Raw genomic sequence first — 24,083 nt, 5'->3', positions numbered from 1 at the left:
ATTTGTGTATATTCCCTGTAAAACAATGCTAATTGCCTCGGGAGAAGTATTAGCGTGTGTTGCATTTCGAAGCTACCCTGTCCTTACGACTCCTAAGTGGCGCAGCTGTCTAAGGCACAGTGTCTCAGTGCTAGAGGCATCACTACAGACACCCTGGTTCAAATCCAGGCTGGGTTTCTATCCAAAGTAATGTATTACATGAATCGTTTCTGTCATTTTCATGTGAACTGCACGTCCAACTACAATAAAGACCTTGTTCATCTGTTAGTTGGCGGGGAACATTGAGCGGCGATCAGCTGGAAACATCTTATGCAACGTGGTCGTTTTCTGACTGCACCAAGAGTCCACCAAGCTGTTTATCATGCCCTATCCACTCTCCCCATTTCAACGTTATAGTACACAGTGTGGTTTGATTTGTCTCTCTCCCGTCGGGTGGTCCACCTTCCCTGTGGACGACATGGCTGCTGGATGGACAGTGGAGAGGACTGTATGGACAGTGGAGAGGACATGGCTGCTGTATGGACAGTGGAGAGGACATGGTTGCTGTATGGACAGTGGAGAGGACTGTATGGACAGTGGAGAGGACATGGCTGCTGTATGGACAGTGGAGAGGACATAGTTGCTGTACATGGAGAGGACATGGCTGCTGTATGGACAGTGGAGAGGACATGGTTGCTGTATGGACAGTGGAGAGGACATGGTTGCTGTATGGACAGTGGAGAGGACATGGTTGCTGTATGGACAGTGGAGAGGACATGGCTGCTGTATGGACAGTGGAGAGGACATGGTTGCTGTATGGACAGTGGAGAGGACATGGTTGCTGTATGGACAGTGGAGAGGACATGGTTGCTGTATGGACAGTGGAGAGGACATGGTTGCTGTATGGACAGTGGAGAGGACATGGTTGCTGTATGGACAGTGGAGAGGACATGGTTGCTGTATGGACAGTGGAGAGAGCATGGCTGCTTTATGGACAGTGGAGAGGACATGCTGCTGTATGGACAGTGGAGAGGACATGGTTGCTGTATGGACAGTGGAGAGGACATGGTTGCTGTATGGACAGTGGAGAGGACATGGTTGCTGTATGGACAGTGGAGAGGACATGGTTGCTGTATGGACAGTGGAGAGGACATGGTTGCTGTATGGACAGTGGAGAGGACATGGTTGCTGTATGGACAGTGGAGAGGACATGGTTGCTGTATGGACAGTGGAGAGGACATGGTTGCTGTATGGACAGTGGACAGGACATGGTTGCTGTATGGACAGTGGAGAGGACATGGTTGCTGTATGGACAGTGGAGAGGACATGGTTGCTGTATGGACAGTGGAGAGGACATGGTTGCTGTATGGACAGTGGAGAGGACATGGTTGCTGTATGGACAGTGGAGAGGACATGGCTGCTGTATGGACAGTGGAGAGGACATGGCTGCTGTATGGACAGTGGAGAGGACGTCTCGTTTGTCATAGCACCTTACTGCCAGCTGTTGACCGTTCCACTCCCCTCCACCTCCCCACTCTGCATCTGAATGCCGTTCCATTCCCCTCCACCTCCCCTCTCTGCATCTGAATGCCGTTCCACTCCCCTCCACCTCCCCTCTCTGCATCTGAATGCCGTTCCACTCCCCTCCCCTCTCTGCATGTGAATGCCGTTCCACTCCCCTCCCCCTCCCCTCTCTGCATCTGAATGCCGTTCCACTCCCATCCACCTCCCCTCTCTGCATCTGAATGCCGTTCCACTCCCCTCCACCTCCCCTCTCTGCATCTGAATGCCGTTCCACTCCCATCCACCTCCCCTCTCTGCATCTGAATGCCGGCATCCCCTTCCTGTTCAACCTGACTGTGCCACAGGCCCCTGTGCTGTTGAAGAGCAGATGCTGGAAGAGTGTGGAACTGCTGTAACAATTGTCCACATACAGTTGAAGTCTGAAATTTAAAATGTACATATACCTTGGCCAAATACATTTAAACTCAATTTTTCACAATCCCTGACATTTAATCAGAGTACAAATTCCCTGTTTTAGGTCAGTTAGGATCACCACAGAACAACAGCAGAGAGAATGATTTATTTCAGCTTTTATTTCTTTCATCACATTCCCAGTGGGTCAGAAGTTTACATATACTCAATTAGTATTTGGTAGCATTAAATTAAATTGTTTAACTTGGGTCAAACGTTTCGGGTAGCCTTCCACAAGCTTCCCACAATAAGTTGGGTGAATTTTGGCCCATTCCTCCTGACAGAGCTGGTGTAACAGAGTCAGGTTTGTAGGTATCCTGACAGAGCTAGTGTAACTGAGTCAGGTTTGTAGGCCTCCTGACAGAGCTGGTGTAACTGAGTCAGGTTTGTAGGCCTCCTGACAGAGCTGGTGTAACTGAGTCAGGTTTGTAGGTATCCTGACAGAGCTGGTGTAACTGAGTCAGGTTTGTAGGCCTCCTGACAGAGCTGGTGTAACTGAGTCAGGTTTGTAGGCCTCCTGACAGAGCTGGTGTAACTGAGTCAGGTTTGTAGACCTCCTGACAGAGCTGGTGTAACTGAGTCAGGTTTGTAGACCTCCTGACAGAGCTGGTGTAACTGAGTCAGGTTTGTAGGTATCCTGACAGAGCTGGTGTAACTGAGTCAGGTTTGTAGGCCTCCTGACAGAGCTGGTGTAACTGAGTCAGGTTTGTAGACCTCCTGACAGAGCTGGTGTAACTGAGTCAGGTTTGTAGACCTCCTGACAGAGCTGGTGTAACTGAGTCAGGTTTGTAGGTATCCTGACAGAGCTGGTGTAACTGAGTCAGGTTTGTAGGCCTCCTGACAGAGCTGGTGTAACTGGGGTCATTGTCCATTTGGAAGACCCATTTGCGACCAAGCTTTAACTTCCTGACAGATGTCTTGAGATGTTGCTTCAATATATCGTCATAATTTTCCTCCCTCACGATGGCATCTATTTGGTGAAGTCCCTCCTGCAGCAAAGCACCCCCACAACCTGATGCTGCCACCCCCATGCTTCACGGTTGGGATGGTGCAACCTGTAGACTGGCTTTTTATGGTGGTTTTGGAGTAGTGGCTTCTTCCTTGCTGAGCAGCCTTTCAGGTTGTGTCGATATAGAACTTGTTTTACTGTGGATATAGATACTTTTGTACCTGTTTCCTCCAGCTTCTTCACAGGGTCCTTTTCTGTTGTTCTGGGATTGATTTGCACTTTTCGCACCAAAGTACATTAATGTCTAGGAGACAGAACGCGTCTCATTCAAGAGCAGTATGACGGCTGCGTGGTCCCATGGTGTTTATACTTGCGTACTACTATACAGATGAACGCGGTACCTTCAGGCGCTTGGAAATTGCTCCCAAGGATGAACCAGACTTGTGGAAGTCTACAATGTTTTCTCTGAGGTCTTGTCTGATTTCTTTAGATTTTCCCATGATGTCAAGCAAAGAGGCACTGAGTTTGAAGGCAGGCCTTGAAATACATCCGCAGGTACACCTCCAATTGACTCAAATGATGTCAATTAGCCTATCAGAAGCTTCTAAAGCCATGACATCATTTTCTAAGCTGTTTAAAGGCACTGTCAACTTAGTGTATGTAATCTTATGATGCACTGGAATTGTGATACAGTGAATTAGAAGTGAAATAATCTGTCTGTAAACAATTGTTGGAAAAATGACTTATGTCATGCACAAATTAGATGTCCTAACTGACTTGACAAAACTATAGTGTGTTAACAAGAAATTTGTGGAGTTTTAATGACTACAACCTAAATGTATGTGAACTTCTGACTTCAACTGTACAAAGAGTGTCCCTTGCTGAGATGAGGAGCCACGAACCCCCCAAGGGTGGCAAAGAAGGGAGTTGCAAACATAGGATCTGTGCTCCAGTATTCTCTTCTTTACTCTCCCCATGAGAAGGACTGTCACCAGGAAGGTATACATTTCATTAATTGTGGTTGTCACCCATTTAGCGAGTTTCCCCCTCACTCCTGGCTCTCTCTTCTCCTGTAGCTCCAAGGTATAGTGTTTGGTTTCCTCTACTATGTCTCCCACCAGCTCCTCTGTCAGAAACAACTTGAAGCACTCTGTCTCAGAGGGAAATGGGAAGGGGATTTGCACTCCAGACTGGGACACATCAAAGCAAACAGCAGGGCCAGAAGGGGTGAAATGGCTGGAGGCCTTCCAGCTACCACAGACCCTCCTGTACCTCATCCACTGTCTGTCTGCCTCCATCACCACCAGCATCTTCAAAGGGAACTTTGTCAGTGGACAAGGAGTCCTCAGATTCAGGGTTCTCAATGGCTACAAGTTTGGGGGGCAGCTCTTCACTGTCAGAATCTGATTCCTGACTTTCATACTCAGACTAATTGTCAGAATTTAAAAGAATATCCAGAATTTCCGCTTTGCATTGGTGAGTTGTCTCCTTTTGAAAGACATTGCTAATGCTACAACTTAGCTCACCAGCTACATACATAAACAACAACACTGGCTCAGAGTGGGAGGTTACATGGTTGACTGCCGGCACGCGCCGGCTCTTCCTGGGGTTTATTACGGATCCCCATTAGTTCCTGCCAAGGCAGCAGCTACTCTTCCTGGGGTTTATCATGGATCCCCATTAGTTCCTGTCAAGACAGCAGCTACTCTTCCTGGGGTTTATTATGGATCCCCATTAGTTCCTGTCAAGGCAGCAGCTACTCTTCCTGGGGTTTATTATGGATCCCCATTAGTTCCTGTCAAGACAGCAGCTACTCTTCCTGGGGTTTATTATGGATCCCCATTAGTTCCTGTCAAGAGAGCAGCTACTCTTCCTGGGGTTTATTATGGATCCCCATTAGTTCCTGCCAAGGCAGCAGCTACTCTTCCTGGGGTTTATTATGGATCCCCATTAGTTCCTGCCAAGGCAGCAGCTACTCTTCCTGGGGTTTATTATGGATCCCCATTAGTTCCTGCCAAGGCAGCAGCTACTCTTCCTGGGGTTTATCATGGATCCCCATAAGGTCCTGTCAAGGCAGCAGCTACTCTTCCTGGGGTTTATCATGGATCCCCATTAGTTCCTGCCAAGGCAGCAGCTACTCTTCCTGGGGTTAAGGTGTGTTACCTGTGAAGGTGTATTAAAGTGTGTTACCTGTGAAGGTGTGTTAAGGTCTGTTACCTGTGAAGGTGTATTAAAGTGTGTTACCTGTGAAGGTATGTTAAGGTGTTACCTGTGGAGCTGTGTTAAGGTGTTACCTGTGAAGCTGTGTTAAAGTGTGTTACCTGTGAAGGTATGTTAAGGTGTTACCTGTGGAGCTGTGTTAAGGTGTTACCTGTGAAGGTGTATTTAGGTGTGTTACCTGTGAAGGTATGTTAAGGTGTTACCTGTGGAGCTGTGTTAAGGTGTGTTACCTGTGAAGGTGTATTTAGGTGTGTTACCTGTGAAGGTATGTTAAGGTGTTACCTGTGGAGCTGTGTTAAGGTGTGTTACCTGTGAAGGTATGTTAAGGTGTGTTATCTGTGGAGCTGTGTTAAGGTGTGTTACCTGCGAAGGTGTATTTAGGTGTGTTACCTATGAAGGTATGTTAAGGTGTGTTACCTGTGAAGCTGGCGGCCCAGGTGATGTTGAGGTTGAAGTTTTTGGAGGCGTTAATGAAAACAACCAGATCACGATTCTGCTGCGGAGGAGAGAGGGATGAGGAGATAAATAATCTGACCTTAACGCTAAACCCTACTTCCTCGGGCATGGCCGGACCCCTGACCTCTAACCCCAGCAGCATGGGTGTGGTCCTACCTCCTCGGGTGTTGCTACAAAGTTGATGGCGGTGTAGTAGCGGTCGTCCTCCTGAGACAGACTGAAGGTGAACTGGTAGTCTATCAGCAGGGTGTCTGGTAGGGAGATAAACACAGCTACATGTTAGAACAGCGGTCCACTCTCCTCTCCATAGATATTTTAGTTTTGTAGCAGATGCTCTTATCCAGAGCGATTTACAGGAGCCATTAGGGTTAAATGCCTTGCTCAAGGACACATCAACATATGTTTCACCTTGTTGCCTTGGGATTGGAACCAGTGACCTTTGGGTTAGTGGCCCAACGCGCTAATCGTTACTGGCCCAACGCTCTACAGCATTTCCCTTTCAACATCAACTTACTGAAGGTACGTGGTTGTGGACAATTGCTGTTAAAGGGTAACTCCGCCACTATTCAAACTCCTTCATTATCTACAGCACCAAACCAGTCTACATACACTACATGGCCAACAGTATGGGGACACCTGCGGTCTAAGATCTCACTCCAAAATCATGGCCTTTAATATAGAGTTGGTCCCCCTTTTACTGCTATAACAGCCTCCACTCTTCTGGGAAGGCGATGTTCTACTCTGAAGGACTCAGCGTGATGTTCTACTCTGAAGGACTCAGCCTCAGTGTGATGTTCTACTCTGAAGGACTCAGCCTCAGCGCGATGTTCTACTCTGAAGGACTCAGCCTCAGCGCGATGTTCTACTCTGAAGGACTGAGTGTGATGTTCTACTCTGAAGGACTCAGCGTGACGTTCTACTCTGAAGGACTCAGCGTGACGTTCTACTCTGAAGGACTCAGCGTGACGTTCTACTCTGAAGGACTCAATGTGATGTTCTACTCTGAAGGACACAGCGTGATGTTCTACTCTGAAGGATTCAGCCTCAGCGTGATGTTCTACTCTGAAGGACTCAGCATGATGTTCTACTCTGAAGGACCCAGCCTCAGCGTGATATTCTACTCTGAAGGACCCAGCATGATGTTCTACTCTGAAGGATTCAGCCTCAGCGTGATGTTCTACTCTGAAGGACTCAGCATGATGTTCTACTCTGAAGGATTCAGCCTCAGCGTGATGTTCTACTCTGAAGGACTCAGCATGATGTTCTACTCTGAAGGACCCAGCCTCAGCGTGATATTCTACTCTGAAGGACCCAGCCTCAGCGTGATATTCTACTCTGAAGGACCCAGCCTCAGCGTGATATTCTACTCTGAAGGACTCAGCGTGATATTCTACTCTGAAGGACTCAGCCTCAGCGTGATGTTCTACTCTGAAGGACTCAGCATGATGTTCCACTCTGAAGGACCCAGCCTCAGCGTGATGTTCTACTCTGAAGGACCCAGCCTCAGCGTGATGTTCTACTCTGAAGGACTCGGCGTGATGTTCTACTCTGAAGGACTCGGCGTGATGTTCTACTCTGAAGGACTCGGCGTGATGTTCTACTCTGAAGGACTCCATGTTCTACTCTGAAGGACTCGTGATGTTCTACTCTGAAGGACTCCATGTTCTACTCTGAAGGACTCGGCGTGATGTTCTACTCTGAAGGACTCGGCGTGATGTTCTACTCTGAAGGACTCGGCGTGATGTTCTACTCTGAAGGACTCGGCGTGATGTTCTACTCTGCAGGACTCGGCGTGATGTTCTACTCTGCAGGACTCGGCGTGATGTTCTACTCTGAAGGACTCGGCGTGATGTTCTACTCTGAAGGACTCAGCGTGATGTTCTACTCTGAAGGACTCAGCGTGATGTTCTAGTCTGAAGGACTCAGCGTGATGTTCTACTCTGAAGGACTCAGCGTGATGTTCTACTCTGAAGGACTCAGCGTGATGTTCTACTCTGAAGGACTCAGCCTCAGGGTGATGTTCTACTCTGAAGGACTCAGCCTCAGGGTGATGTTCTACTCTGAAGGACTCAGCCTCAGGGTGATGTTCTACTCTGAAGGACTCAGCCTCAGGGTGATGTTCTACTCTGAAGGACTCAGCCTCAGGGTGATGTTCTACTCTGAATGTAGACTAGAGTTCCACTTACAGTAACAGGTTCCTTTCAGAGGGTTTCCTTGGTAACGGTTCTCCACCTCACACCTGAGGGAAAACGGAGGAAAGGGAATAAAAGAGGAGATGGATTTCATTTTGAAACAACTTCACAACTGACTATGAAACCATGAAGTCAATGACGACACAGCGGAGAAGGAACATAATGACGGAAAGAGAAGTGAAAGGAAAGACAGAATGAAAAGTATTAGTAGATCGACATGTACTGAGTCAGTCAGACAGGTGGTAGTGGTCTGAACTGTACTGAGTCAGTCAGACAGGTGGTAGTGGTCTGAACTGTACTGAGTCAGTCAGACAGGTGGTAGTGGTCTGAACTGTACTGAGTCAGTCAGACAGGTGGTAGTGGTCTGAACTGTACTGAGTCAGTCAGACAGGTGGTAGTGGTCTGAACTGTACTGAGTCAGTCAGACAGGTGGTAGTGGTCTGAACTGTACTGAGTCAGTCAGTCATACAGGTGGTAGTGGTCTGAACTGTACTCAGTCAGTCAGACAGGTGGTAGTGGTCTGAGTCAGTCAGTCAGACAGGTGGTAGTGGTCTGAACTGTACTGAGTCAGTCAGTCATACAGGTGGTAGTGGTCTGAACTGTACTCAGTCAGTCAGTCAGTCATACAGGTGGTAGTGGTCTGAACTGTACTGAGTCAGTCAGTCAGTCATACAGGTGGTAGTGGTCTGAACTGTACTGAGTCAGTCAGTCATACAGGTGGTAGTGGTCTGAACTGTACTGAGTCAGTCAGACAGGTGGTAGTGGTCTGAACTGTACTGAGTCAGTCAGACAGGTGGTAGTGGTCTGAACTGTACTGAGTCAGTCAGACAGGTGGTAGTGGTCTGAACTGTACTGAGTCAGTCAGACAGGTGGTAGTGGTCTGAACTGTACTGAGTCAGTCAGACAGGTGGTAGTGGTCTGAACTGTACTGAGTCAGTCAGACAGGTGGTAGTGGTCTGAACTGTACTGAGTCAGTCAGACAGGTGGTAGTGGTCTGAACTGTACTGAGTCAGTCAGTCATACAGGTGGTAGTGGTCTGAACTGTACTCAGTCAGTCAGTCAGTCAGTCATACAGGTGGTAGTGGTCTGAACTGTACTGAGTCAGTCAGTCATACAGGTGGTAGTGGTCTGAACTGTACTCAGTCAGTCAGTCAGTCATACAGGTGGTAGTGGTCTGAACTGTACTGAGTCAGTCAGTCATACAGGTGGTAGTGGTCTGAACTGTACTGAGTCAGTCAGTCATACAGGTGGTAGTGGTCTGAACTGTACTGAGTCAGTCAGTCAGTCAGTCATACAGGTGGTAGTGGTCTGAACTGTACTGAGTCAGTCAGTCAGTCAGTGAGTCAGACAGTCAGTCAGACAGGTGGTAGTGGTCTGAACTGTACTGAGTCAGTCAGTCAGTCAGTCATACAGGTGGTAGTGGTCTGAACTGTACTGAGTCAGTCAGTCAGTCAGTCATACAGGTGGTAGTGGTCTGAACTGTACTGAGTCAGTCAGTCAGTCAGTCAGTCAGTCATACAGGTGGTAGTGGTCTGAACTGTACTGAGTCAGTCAGTCAGTCAGACAGGTGGTAGTGGTCTGAACTGTACTGAGTCAGTCAGTCAGTCAGTCAGACAGGTGGTAGTGGTCTGAACTGTAGTCAGTCAGTCAGACAGGTGGTAGTGGTCAGTCAGTCAGTCAGTCAGTCATACAGGTGGTAGTGGTCTGAACTGTACTGAGTCAGTCAGTCAGTCAGTCAGTCAGACAGGTGGTAGTGGTCTGAACTGTACTGAGTCAGTCAGTCAGTCAGTCAGTCAGACAGGTGGTAGTGGTCTGAACTGTACTGAGTCAGTCAGTCAGTCAGTCAGTCAGTCAGTCAGTCAGTCAGTCAGTCAGTCAGTCAGTCAGACAGGTGGTAGTGGTCTGAACTGTACTGAGTCAGTCAGTCAGTCAGTCAGTCATACAGGTGGTAGTGGTCTGAACTGTACTCAGTCAGTCAGTCAGTCAGTCAGTCATACAGGTGGTAGTGGTCTGAACTGTACTCAGTCAGTCAGTCAGTCAGTCAGTAGTGGTCTGAACTGTACTGAGTCAGTCAGTCAGTCATACAGGTGGTAGTGGTCTGAACTGTACTGAGTCAGTCAGTCAGTCATACAGGTGGTAGTGGTCTGAACTGTACTGAGTCAGTCAGTCAGTCATACAGGTGGTAGTGGTCTGAACTGTACTGAGTCAGTCAGTCAGTCATACAGGTGGTAGTGGTCTGAACTGTACTGAGTCAGTCAGTCAGTCAGTCAGTCAGTCAGACAGGTGGTAGTGGTCTGAACTGTACTGAGTCAGTCAGTCAGTCAGTCAGTCAGTCAGTCAGTCAGTCAGTCAGTCAGTCAGTCAGTCAGACAGGTGGTAGTGGTCTGAACTGTACTGAGTCAGTCAGTCAGTCAGTCAGTCATACAGGTGGTAGTGGTCTGAACTGTACTGAGTCAGTCAGTCAGTCAGTCAGTCAGACAGGTGGTAGTGGTCTGAACTGTACTGAGTCAGTCAGTCAGTCAGTCAGTCAGTCAGTCAGACAGGTGGTAGTGGTCTGAACTGTACTGAGTCAGTCAGTCAGTCAGTCAGTCAGTCAGTCAGTCAGTCAGTCAGTCAGTCAGACAGGTGGTAGTGGTCTGAACTGTACTGAGTCAGTCAGTCAGTCAGTCAGTCATACAGGTGGTAGTGGTCTGAACTGTACTGAGTCAGTCAGTCAGTCAGTCAGTCATACAGGTGGTAGTGGTCTGAACTGTACTGAGTCAGTCAGTCAGTCATACAGGTGGTAGTGGTCTGAACTGTACTGAGTCAGTCAGTCAGTCATACAGGTGGTAGTGGTCTGAACTGTACTGAGTCAGTCAGTCAGTCATACAGGTGGTAGTGGTCTGAACTGTACTGAGTCAGTCAGTCAGTCAGTACAGGTGGTAGTGGTCTGAACTGTACTGAGTCAGTCAGTCAGTCATACAGGTGGTAGTGGTCTGAACTGTACTGAGTCAGTCAGTCAGTCATCACAGGTGGTAGTGGTCTGAACTGTACTGAGTCAGTCAGTCAGTCATACAGGTGGTAGTGGTCTGAACTGTACTGAGTCAGTCAGTCAGTCATACAGGTGGTAGTGGTCTGAACTGTACTGAGTCAGTCAGACAGTGATAGTGGTCTGAACTGTATGCAGTGAAACAGACTTACTGCTATGTACTACGTACTAAGTATGCAGTATGTATATACTAAGTGTGTAATATCTACTGTATATACTAAGTGTGTAATATCTACTGTAGTGTACTTACAGGTGACAGTATGTATATACTAAGTGTGTAATATCTACTGTAGTGTACTTACAGGTGACAGTATGTATGTACTAAGTGTGTAATATCTACTGTAGTGTGTAATATCTACTGTAGTGTACTTACAGGTGACAGTATGTATGTACTAAGTGTGTAATATCTACTGTAGTGTACTTACAGGTGACAGTATGTATGTACTAAGTGTGTAATATCTACTGTATATACTAAGTGTGTAATATCTACTGTAGTGTACTTACAGGTGACAATATGTATATACTAAGTGTGTAATATCTACTGTAGTGTACTTACAGGTGACAGTATGTATATACTAAGTGTGTAATATCTCCTGTAGTGTGTAATATCTCCTGTAGTGTGTAATATCTCCTGTAGTGTGTAATATATCCTGTAGTGTGTAATATCTCCTGTAGTGTGTAATATCTCCTGTAGTGTGTAATATCTCCTGTAGTGTGTAATATCTCCTGTAGTGTGTAATATCTCCTGTAGTGTACTTACAGGTGACAGCGGTCTCCTTTGATGCCCTTGGTGGTGCAGAAACACTTCCCGTTGTTTGTGTTACACACACCGGCATGGCCATTACACTTACACGCTGCAATACAACATTATCACATTAATATGTCAACATTATCACATGAATATACCAGCATTATCACGTCAACATTATCACATTAATATATCAACATTATCACATTAATATATCAACATTATCACATGAATATACCAGCATTATCACGGCAACATTATCACATTAAGATATCAACATTATCACATTAACATAGCAACATCATCACATGAATATACCAACATTATCACATTAACATATCACATCACCATTATCGCATTAACATATCAGCAGTATCACATGAGTATATCAACATTACCACATTCATATACCAACATTATTACATTCATATAACTGGCACACGCTGCAATACAACATTATCACATTAATATATCAGCATTATCACATGAATATATCAACATTACCACATTCATATATCAACATTACCACATTCATATATCAACATTATCACATTAATATAACTGACATGCTGTAACACAACATTATCACATAAATGTATCAACATTATCACATGAATATAGCAACATTATCACAAGCATACATCAACATTATCGCGTGCATACATCAACATTATCGCATCAATATTTCCACAGTATCACATGAATATATCCACATTATCGCATCAATATTTCCACAGTATCACATGAATATATCCACATTATCGCATCAATATTTCCACAGTATCACATGAATATATCCACATTATCGCATCAATATTTCCACATTATCACATGCATATATCCACATTATCGCATCAATATTTCCACAGTATCACATGAATATATCCACATTATCGCATGAATATATCCACATTATCACATGAATATATCCACATTATCGCATGAATATATCCACATTATCACATGAATATATCCACATTATCACATTAATATGTCAACATTATCACATTAATATATCAACATTATCACATCAATATAACAACATTATCACATCAATATAACAACATTATCACATCAATATAATAATCATGGGTGATTATAGAATGAACAGTTACACTGACAAAAAGAAGGGAAGCCACATTACCCAAGGCCTAAAGTCATTCAGAAGAGATCATGCAACATGATTTCTCAGGACTCTTTTGTTGAATGTGTAAAACATACAGTATGTTGTTCTGATGTGTATAAGGAAGATACTCCAGCTAAAATCCAGGTAGAGCAACACACCATGTACAGGTATAAGAACCACAGCTCCAAGCAGACCACCAGGTGTAAAATAAACAAGAGTGTTTCATCATCTGGCATGTGAGCTTCATCAGGACAGCAAGTCCTGCTGTTCCTCAAGAACCACAGCTCCAAGCAGACCTCCAGGACAGCAGGTCCTGCTCTTCCCCAAGAACCACAGCTCCAAGCAGACCAACAGGTGTAAAATAAACAAGAGTGTTTCATCATCTGGCATGTGAGCTTCATGAGAACCACATGAATGCCAGGACAGCAAGTCCTGCTCTTCCTCAAGAACCACAGCTCCAAGCAGACCACCAGGACAGCAGGTCATGCTCTTCCTCAAGAACCACAGCTCCAAGCAGACCACCAGGACAGCAGGTCATGCTCTTCCTCAAGAACCACAGCTCCAAGCAGACCACCAGGACAGCAGGTCCTGCTCTTCCTCAAGAACCACAGCTCCAAGCAGACCACCAGGTCCTGCTCTTCCTCAAGAACCACAGCTCCAAGCAGACCACCAGGACAGCAGGTCATGCTGTTCCTCAAGAACCACAGCTCCAAGCAGACCACCAGGACAGCAGGTCATGCTGTTCCTCAAGAACCACAGCTCCGAGCAGACCACCAGGACAGGAGGTCCTGCTCTTCCTCAAGAACCACAGCTCCAAGCAGACCACCAGGACAGGAGGTCATGCTTTCCTCAAGAACCACAGCTCCAAGCAGACCACCAGGACAGGAGGTCCTGCTCTTCCTCAAGAACCACAGCTCCAAGCAGACCACCAGGACAGCAGGTCATGCTGTTCCTCAAGAACCACAGCTCCAAGCAGACCACCAGGACAGCAGGTCATGCTGTTCCTCAAGAACCACAGCTCCAAGCAGACCACCAGGACAGCAGGTCCTGCTCTTCCCCAAGAACCACAGCTCCAAGCAGACCACCAGGACAGCAGGTCCTGCTCTTCCCCAAGAACCACAGCTCCAAGCAGACCACCAGGACAGCAGGTCCTGCTCTTCCCCAAGAACCACAGCTCCAAGCAGACCACCAGGACAGCAGGTCCTGCTCTTCCCCAAGAACCACAGCTCCAAGCAGGCCGCCAAGATCTCAATCGTTCATTGAAGTTGATGGGTCATTTGAAACCAAACCTTTTGAAATAGCCAATAATTTCAATGACTATTTCACTGGTGAAGTGGACAAACAGAAGTGAAATAACACTGAACAGTCAAACATCATATTTGTGTATTGAGGATCTAATAATGAAAGAGAAGGATTGCTGTTTTCAATTTGGTCAAGTTAGTGTGGGAGAGGTGGAACAACTATTGTTATCCATCAATAATGATACTCCACCAGATGTAGACAACCTAGATGGGAAACTATAGAGAATACTAGCAGACTGTATTGCCACCAGATATAGACAACCTAGATGGGACACTATAGAGAATACTAGCAGACTGTATTGGCACCAGATACAGACAACCTAGATGGGAAACTATAGAGAATACTAGCAGACTGTATTGCCACCAGATATAGACAACCTAGATGGGACCCTATAGAGAATACTAGCAGACTGTATTGGCACCAGATACAGACAACCTAGATGGGAAACTATAGAGAATACTAGCAGACTGTATTGCCACCCCTATAGAGAATACTAGCAGACTGTATTGCCACCCCTATAGAGAATACTAGCAGACTGTATTGCCACCCCTATAGAGAATACTAGCAGACTGTATTGCCACCAGATATAGACAACCTAGATGGGAAACTATAGAGAATACTAGCAGACTGTATTGCCACCAGATATAGACAACCTAGATGGGACACTATAGAGAATACTAGCAGACTGTATTGCCACCCCTATAGAGAATACTAGCAGACTGTATTGGCACCAGATACAGACAACCTAGATGGGAAACTATAGAGAATACTAGCAGACTGTATTGCAACCCCTATAGAGAATACTAGCAGACTGTATTACCACCCCTATAGAGAATACTAGCAGACTGTATTGCCACCCCTATAGAGAATACTAGCAGACTGTATTGCCACCCCTATAGAGAATACTAGCAGACTGTATTGCCACCCCTATAGAGAATACTAGCAGACTGTATTGCCACCCCTATAGAGAATACTAGCAGACTGTATTACCACCCCTATAGAGAATACTAGCAGACTGTATTGCCACCCCTATAGAGAATACTAGCAGACTGTATTGCCACCCCTATAGAGAATACTAGCAGACTGTATTGCCACCCCTATAGAGAATACCAGCAGACTGTATTGTCACCCCTATAGAGAATACTAGCAGACTGTATTGCCACCCCTATAGAGAATACTAGCAGACTGTATTGCCACCCCTATAAGATACTAGCAGACTGTATTGCCACCCCTATAGAGAATACTAGCAGACTGTATTGCCACCCCTATAGAGAATACTAGCAGACTGTATTGCCACCCCTATAGAGGATGGTAGCAGACTGTATTACCACCCCTATAGAGAATACTAGCAGACTGTATTACCACCTATAGAGAATACTAGCAGACTGTATTGCCACCCCTATAGAGAATACTAGCAGACTGTATTGCCACCCCTATAGAGAATGGTAGCAGACTGTATTGCCACCCCTATAGAGAATACTAGCAGACTGTATTGCCACCCCTATAGAGGATGGTAGCAGACTGTATTACCACCCCTATAGAGAATACTAGCAGACTGTATTGCCACCCCTATAGAGAATACTAGCAGACTGTATTGCCACCCCTATAGAGAATACTAGCAGACTGTATTGCCACCCCTATAGAGAATACTAGCAGACTGTATTGCCACCCCTATAGAGAATACTAGCAGACTGTATTACCACTCCTATAGAGAATACTAGCAGACTGTATTGCCACCCCTATAGAGAATACTAGCAGACTGTATTGCCACCCCTATAGAGAATACTAGCAGACTGTATTGCCACCCCTATAGAGAATGGTAGCAGACTGTATTGCCACCCCTATAGAGATACTAGCAGACTGTATTGCCACCCCTATAGAGGATGGTAGCAGACTGTATTACCACCCCTATAGAGAATACTAGCAGACTGTATTGCCACCCCTATAGAGAATACTAGCAGACTGTATTGCCACCCCTATAGAGAATACTAGCAGACTGTATTGCCACCCCTATAGAGAATACTAGCAGACTGTATTGCCACCCCTATAGAGAATGGTAGCAGACTGTATTACCACCCCTATAGAGAATACTAGCAGACTGTATTGCCACCCCTATAGAGAATACTAGCAGACTGTATTGCCACCCCTATAGAGAATGGTAGCAGACTGTATTACCACCCCTATAGAGAATACTAGCAGACTGTATTGCCACCCCTATAGAGGATGGTAGCAGACTGTATTACACCCCTATAGAGGATGGTAGTAGACTGTATTACCACCCCTATAGAGAATACTAGCAGACTGTATTGCCACCCCTATAGAGGATGGTAGCAGACTGTATTACCACCCCTATAGAGAATACTAGCAGACTGTATTGCCACCCCTATAGAGAATACTAGCAGACTGTATTGCCACCCCAGAGAATACTAGCAGACTGTATTACCACCCCTATAGAGAATACTAGCAGACTGTATTGCCACCCCATAGAGAATACTAGCAGACTGTATTGCCACCCCATAGAGAATACTAGCAGACTGTATTGCCACCCCTATAGAGAATACTAGCAGACTGTATTGTCACCCCTATAGAGAATACTAGCAGACTGTCCTTGAACCCCTATAGACCACTAGCAGACTGTATTGCCACCCCTATAAAGATACTAGCAGACTGTATTGCCACCCCTATAGAGAATACTAGCAGACTGTATTGCCACCCCTATAGAAATACTAGCAGACTGTATTGCCACCCCTATAGAGGATGGTAGCAGACTGTATTACCACCCCTATAGAGAATACTAGCAGACTGTATTGCCACCCCTATAGAGAATACTAGCAGACTGTATTGCCACCCCTATAGAGAATGGTAGCAGACTGTATTGCCACCCCTATAGAGATACTAGCAGACTGTATTGCCACCCCTATAGAGGATGGTAGCAGACTGTATTACCACCCCTATAGAGAATACTAGCAGACTGTATTGCCACCCCTATAGAGAATACTAGCAGACTGTATTGCCACCCCTATAGAGAATACTAGCAGACTGTATTGCCACCCCTATAGAGAATATTAGCAGACTGTATTGCCACCCCTATAGAGAATGGTAGCAGACTGTAACCCCTATAGAGAATACTAGCAGACTGTATTGCCACCCCTATAGAGAATACTAGCAGACTGTATTACCACCCCTATAGAGAATACTAGCAGACTGTATTGCCACCCCTATAGAGAATACTAGCAGACTGTATTGCCACCCCTATAGAGAATACTAGCAGACTGTATTGCCACCCCTATAGAGAATGGTAGCAGACTGTATTGCCACCCCTATAGAGATACTAGCAGACTGTATTGCCACCCCTATAGAGGATGGTAGCAGACTGTATTACCACCCCTATAGAGAATACTAGCAGACTGTATTGCCACCCCTATAGAGAATACTAGCAGACTGTATTGCCACCCCTATAGAGAATACTAGCAGACTGTATTGCCACCCCTATAGAGAATACTAGCAGACTGTATTGCCACCCCTATAGAGAATGGTAGCAGACTGTATTACCACCCCTATAGAGGATGGTAGCAGACTGTATTACCACCCCTATAGAGGATGGTAGCAGACTGTATTACCACCCCTATAGAGAATACTAGCAGACTGTATTGCCACCCCTATAGAGGATGGTAGCAGACTGTATTACCACCCCTATAGAGAATACTAGCAGACTGTATTGCCACCCCTATAGAGAATGGTAGCAGACTGTATTACCACCCCTATAGAGAATACTAGCAGACTGTATTGCCACCCCTATAGAGAATACTAGCAGACTGTATTGCCACCCCTATAGAGGATGGTAGCAGACTGTATTGATACCCCTATAGAGAATACTAGCAGACTGTATTGCCACCCCTATAGAGAATACTAGCAGACTGTATTGCCACCCCTATAGAGAATACTAGCAGACTGTATTACCACCCCTATAGAGAATACTAGCAGACTGTATTGCCACCCCTATAGAGAATACTAGCAGACTGTATTGCCACCCCTATAGAGAATACTAGCAGACTGTATTGCCACCCCTATAGAGAATACTAGCAGACTGTATTGTCACCCCTATAGAGAATACTAGCAGACTGTATTGCCACCCCTATAGAGAATACTAGCAGACTGTATTGCCACCCCTATAAAGATACTAGCAGACTGTATTGCCACCCCTATAGAGAATACTAGCAGACTGTATTGCCACCCCTATAGAGAATACTAGCAGACTGTATTGCCACCCCTATAGAGGATGGTAGCAGACTGTATTACCACCCCTATAGAGAATACTAGCAGACTGTATTGCCACCCCTATAGAGAATACTAGCAGACTGTATTGCCACCCCTATAGAGAATGGTAGCAGACTGTATTGCCACCCCTATAGAGATACTAGCAGACTGTATTGCCACCCCTATAGAGGATGGTAGCAGACTGTATTACCACCCCTATAGAGAATACTAGCAGACTGTATTGCCACCCCTATAGAGAATACTAGCAGACTGTATTGCCACCCCTATAGAGAATACTAGCAGACTGTATTGCCACCCCTATAGAGAATACTAGCAGACTGTATTGCCACCCCTATAGAGAATGGTAGCAGACTGTATTACCACCCCTAGAGAATACTAGCAGACTGTATTGCCACCCCTATAGAGAATACTAGCAGACTGTATTACCACCCCTATAGAGAATACTAGCAGACTGTATTGCCACCCCTATAGAGAATACTAGCAGACTGTATTGCCACCCCTATAGAGAATACTAGCAGACTGTATTGCCACCCCTATAGAGAATGGTAGCAGACTGTATTGCCACCCCTATAGAGATACTAGCAGACTGTATTGCCACCCCTATAGAGGATGGTAGCAGACTGTATTACCACCCCTATAGAGAATACTAGCAGAGTGTATTGCCACCCCTATAGAGAATACTAGCAGACTGTATTGCCACCCCTATAGAGAATACTAGCAGACTGTATTGCCACCCCTATAGAGAATACTAGCAGACTGTATTGCCACCCCTATAGAGAATGGTAGCAGACTGTATTACCACCCCTATAGAGAATACTAGCAGACTGTATTGCCACCCCTATAGAGAATACTAGCAGACTGTATTGCCACCCCTATAGAGAATGGTAGCAGACTGTATTACCACCCCTATAGAGAATACTAGCAGACTGTATTGCCACCCCTATAGAGGATGGTAGCAGACTGTATTACCACCCCTATAGAGGATGGTAGCAGACTGTATTACCACCCCTATAGAGAATACTAGCAGACTGTATTGCCACCCCTATAGAGGATGGTAGCAGACTGTATTACCACCCCTATAGAGAATACTAGCAGACTGTATTGCCACCCCTATAGAGAATGGTAGCAGACTGTATTGCCACCCCTATAGAGAATACTAGCAGACTGTATTGCCACCCCTATAAAGATACTAGCAGACTGTATTGCCACCCCTATAGAGAATACTAGCAGACTGTATTGCCACCCCTATAAAGATACTAGCAGACTGTATTGCCACCCCTATAGAGAATACTAGCAGACTGAATTGCCACCCCTATAGAGAATACTAGCAGACTGTATTGCCACCCCTATAGAGGATGGTAGCAGACTGTATTACCACCCCTATAGAGAATACTAGCAGACTGTATTGCCACCCCTATAGAGAATACTAGCAGACTGTATTGCCACCCCTATAGAGAATACTAGCAGACTGTATTGCCACCCCTATAGAGAATGGTAGCAGACTGTATTGCCACCCCTATAGAGATACTAGCAGACTGTATTGCCACCCCTATAGAGGATGGTAGCAGACTGTATTACCACCCCTATAGAGAATACTAGCAGACTGTATTGCCACCCCTATAGAGAATACTAGCAGACTGTATTGCCACCCCTATAGAGGATGGTAGCAGACTGTATTACCACCCCTATAGAGAATACTAGCAGACTGTATTGCCACCCCTATAGAGAATACTAGCAGACTGTATTGCCACCCCTATAGAGAATACTAGCAGACTGTATTACCACCCCTATTTGCCATGTCTTTAACCAAAGCCTAAAGGAGTGTGTGTTCACAGGCGTGGAAGGGAGCTGCAGGTGAACAATCAGTTTGCTGCCTGTTCTTATAAAAAATTTAGAAAATTGTGTTTGAACAAATACCATGCTATTTTTCAAAGAACAAGTTAAATAGTGACTCAGCATGCACACAGAGCCTTCAGAAAGTCAGACCCTTTGAATTATTCCACATTTTGTTGTGTTACAGCCTGAATTCAAAACAGATTCAATTGATTTTTTTGTCACCCAATTACACACAATACCCCATAATGACAAAGTAAAGGCTCGCAAGCATTCATTCAAACAGCACTTTACTGCATTTTGCCAGCAGCTCTTTGCTGTGCTTCAAGCATTGCGCTGTTTATGACTTCAAGCCCATCAACTCCCGAGATTACTATATACTATAAGAACATCCAATGGCATAGAGTGAAATAGTCCTATAATTCCTATAATAACAACAACCTGGGAATATTGAAGTCTCATGTTTAAAGGAACCACCAGCTTTCATATGTTCTCATGTTCTGAGCAAGGAACTTAAACGTTAGCTTTTCTTACATGGCACATATTGCACTTTTACTTTCTTCTCCAACACTGTGTTTTTGCATTATTTAAACCAAATTGAACATGTTTCATTATTTACTTGAGACTAAATAGATTTTATTTACGTATTATATTAAGTTAAAATAAAAGTGTTCAGTGCTCATTCAGTACTGTTGTAATTGATATACACACACACATATATATATATATATATATATATAAATAAAAAGTTGTCCGATTAATCAGTATCGGCTTTTTTTGGTCCTCCAATAATCGGTATCAGGATCAGCATTGAAAAATCATAATCAGTAGACCTCTACTCTGAAGTATCCATTCTAACAACCTACGACTTTGATCTCTGATGGACAAACCAGAGGTTTCTCAGTGTAGTTATCCTCTCAGTGTAGTTATCCTCTCAGTGTAGTTATCCTCTCAGTGTAGTTATCCTCTCTCAGTGTAGTTATCCTCTCTCAGTGTAGTTATCCTCTCTCAGTGTAGTTATCCTCTCTCAGTATACTTATCCTCTCTCAGTGTAGTTATCCTCTCTCAGTGTAGTTATCCTCTCTCAGTGTAGTTATCCTCTCTCAGTGTAGTTATCCTCTCAGTGTAGTTATCCTCTCAGTGTAGTTATCCTCTCTCAGTGTAGTTATCCTCTCTCAGTGTAGTTATCCTCTCAGTGTAGTTATCCTCTCTCAGTATACTTATCCTCTCTCAGTGTAGTTATCCTCTCAGTGTAGTTATCCTCGCAGTGTAGTTATCCTCGCAGTGTAGTTATCCTCTCTCAGTGTAGTTATCCTCTCTCAGTGTAGTTATCCTCTCTCAGTGTAGTTATCCTCTCAGTGTAGTTATCCTCTCAGTGTAGTTATCCTCTCAGTGTAGTTATCCTCTCTCAGTGTAGTTATCCTCTCTCAGTGTAGTTATCCTCTCAGTGTAGTTATCCTCTCAGTGTAGTTATCCTCTCTCAGTGTAGTTATCCTCTCAGTGTAGTTATCCTCTCTCAGTGTAGTTATCCTCTCAGTGTAGTTATCCTCTCAGTGTAGTTATCGTCTCAGTGTAGTTATCCTCTCTCAGTGTAGTTATCCTCTCTCAGTGTAGTTATTCTCTATGAGTGTAGTTATCAGCTATAAGTTTCTTGCTCTTGAGCGGTCCCCACGCCCTTCCCTTTGTCTACCAAGCCGTCATATCAGTTTCGTCCGCTAGGGACTTTTTCTTTGCATCACGTAGTAACCAATGTATGACCTATTGTGTGTGTGTTTATGTAATTATGTGATTAAGTTAGTTAGTAAATAAATATTTAAGCTAATTAGTATATCGCTGATTCATGATTCTAGGGTTGGTGCAGATATCTAAGGGTTTGCGGCGTTCAGTAATGAGACCTGATGAGGTCATAACACATTTATACTCTAATCCAGGGGTGTCAAAGTCAAATGGACGGAGGGCCAAATAAAAAATTTAGCTATAAGCCGAGGGCCGGACTGTTCGAATGTTCATTGAAAATGTTTTAAATGACGCATATAGTCTAGTGAACCTAATTGAACCTACTGAAAACCTAACAAATATATTCCAATATGATCAGATAAATAAAGCAATATTTTCTTATGGCTCTGTCAGTAATCTTTAATTTTAACAGACACAAAAGACAAATTTCCTTTATATAAAAATCCCCATAACATGAACATTAAATGAAAGAAACCGGTATTCAAGGCACCATCAGTAGCCTATATTTTCTATTTTAGCAAAAGTGGGCTAAATTTACTTCAAAGAAAAAAACAATAATAGCAATTTTCTATCATCCACTCAACTGAAATATTTTTAAAATATAATTGGATTGAAATACAATAAAATAAAGTGCAAAAATCTATTAATCAAAAACAACACTTTGTTTAAGGAGAAGTAACATGCAGTGAAAACAAATATTAAACTTTAACTTTTAAACTTGAACTGAGTAAAAACTCTAAATATGTGATTGCACAGTAATGTTCACTTGTTTGAGGTTGAGGGTGATACTTGGTGGTGTCCCATCTTTTCCACAAGTTCATCAATGTTCGGGGTAAGGCTCTGAGCTGAGGAAATCCTCAGAATTGAGTGGAGGTGTTCAGCAGTAAGTCGACTTCTGTGTGATGTTTTGTTCAAGTTCATCAAAGAAAACAGTTGTTCACACAGGTATGTGCTGCCAAACATAGACAACGTTTGAGCAGCCTGGATGCGCAGCTGGGGCATTGTGTCGGGGAGGAAACGGGCGAACTCCGCAGCACCCACTGCCGCATATTTTGCCCTCAGTGCATCATTGCATTGGAGGTCAATCAACTCCATTTGGAGGTTTGGTGGTGAGCTTTCCACGTCAACAGCAAATGGGTTACCGAGCAGTTCCAACCTGCTTTTTTGTGCTTCAAAGTCAGCAAATCGGCGTCGAAAGTCAGCGGCAAGCATACCTATTTTATCAGCCAACTGTGCGCTCGGGAACGCACTGGTAGAGAGCTTCTCTTTCATGGTCTGGCAGCTGGGAAAGTGGCTCAAATTTTCTTTCCGCATCTGCGTCTCCCACAGTTTGGTTTTAAATGCCTTCACTGTACTGTACATATCAGAGATGACACGATCCCGACCCTGCAGCTGCAAGTTCATTGCATTCAGATGACTCGTAATGTCACACAGAAAAGCCATTTCACACAGAAACATTTCGTCTCGGAGTTGTGTTGTGTCTTTCCCTTTGCTGTCCAAGAACAGACAAATCTCCTCACGAAGCTCGAAACATCTTTGAAGCACCTTTCCCTGGCTTAGCCATCGCACCTCTGTGTGATAAGGCAAATCACCATGCTCCGTTTCTAACTCCGTCAGAAATGCCTTGAACTGGCGGTGATTCAAACCTTTGGCTCTGATAAAGTTAACTGTGCGCGTGATGATGCTCATTACATGCTCCATTTTCAAGGCTTTACCGCACAACGCTTCCTGGTGTATGATACAATGATAAGCTGTCAGCTCACCTGTCGCGTTTTCCTCTTGCATCTTTTCCCGTATCTTCCCCACCAGTCCGCTCCTGTGTCCACACATCGCAGGTGCTCCGTCGGTTGTCAAACCCACGAGTTTTTCCCAAGGCAGCTCCATCTCATTTACACATCTTGACACCTCTTCATACAAATCATGCCCCGTAGTTGTGCCATGCATAGGACGTAAAGCCAAAAACTCCTCTGTCACGCTTAGGCTGGAGTCCACTCCGCGGATGAAAATTGACAACTGGGCAATGTCAGAAATGTCCGTGCTCTCATCCACAGCCAAGGAATATGCAATGAAATATTTTCCCTTTTTCACAAGCTGCTCTTTTAGATTGATGGACAACTGGTCTACTCTCTCGGCAATGGTGTTTCTGCTCAGACTCACATTTAAAAAGAGTTGCCTTTTTTCTGGGCAAACTTCGTCACAAACTTTAATCATGCAGTTTTTGATGAAATCCCACTCCGTAAATGGCCGGGCTGATTTAGCGA

At 44.8% G+C, this 24,083-nt stretch overlaps 1 protein-coding gene across 1 annotated transcript in view; it reads right to left on the bottom strand.

Moving 5' to 3' along the window:
• The window catches only part of LOC124020765 (attractin-like), a 187,728-nt gene that overhangs the window by 44,361 nt on the left and 119,284 nt on the right, over positions 1 to 24,083 (bottom strand). Inside the window, 4 exon segments of the mRNA XM_046336026.1 lie at positions 5,540 to 5,618; positions 5,735 to 5,829; positions 7,765 to 7,817; positions 11,559 to 11,652. Coding sequence (XP_046191982.1) covers positions 5,540 to 5,618; positions 5,735 to 5,829; positions 7,765 to 7,817; positions 11,559 to 11,652 — 321 coding nt within the window.

Source organism: Oncorhynchus gorbuscha, unplaced genomic scaffold, assembly GCF_021184085.1.
Source record: "Oncorhynchus gorbuscha isolate QuinsamMale2020 ecotype Even-year unplaced genomic scaffold, OgorEven_v1.0 Un_scaffold_904, whole genome shotgun sequence".
NCBI classification, from domain to species: domain Eukaryota; kingdom Metazoa; phylum Chordata; class Actinopteri; order Salmoniformes; family Salmonidae; genus Oncorhynchus; species Oncorhynchus gorbuscha.
Note: the sequence above shows the minus strand (reverse complement) of the source record. Positions and strands in the feature narration are given on the sequence as shown.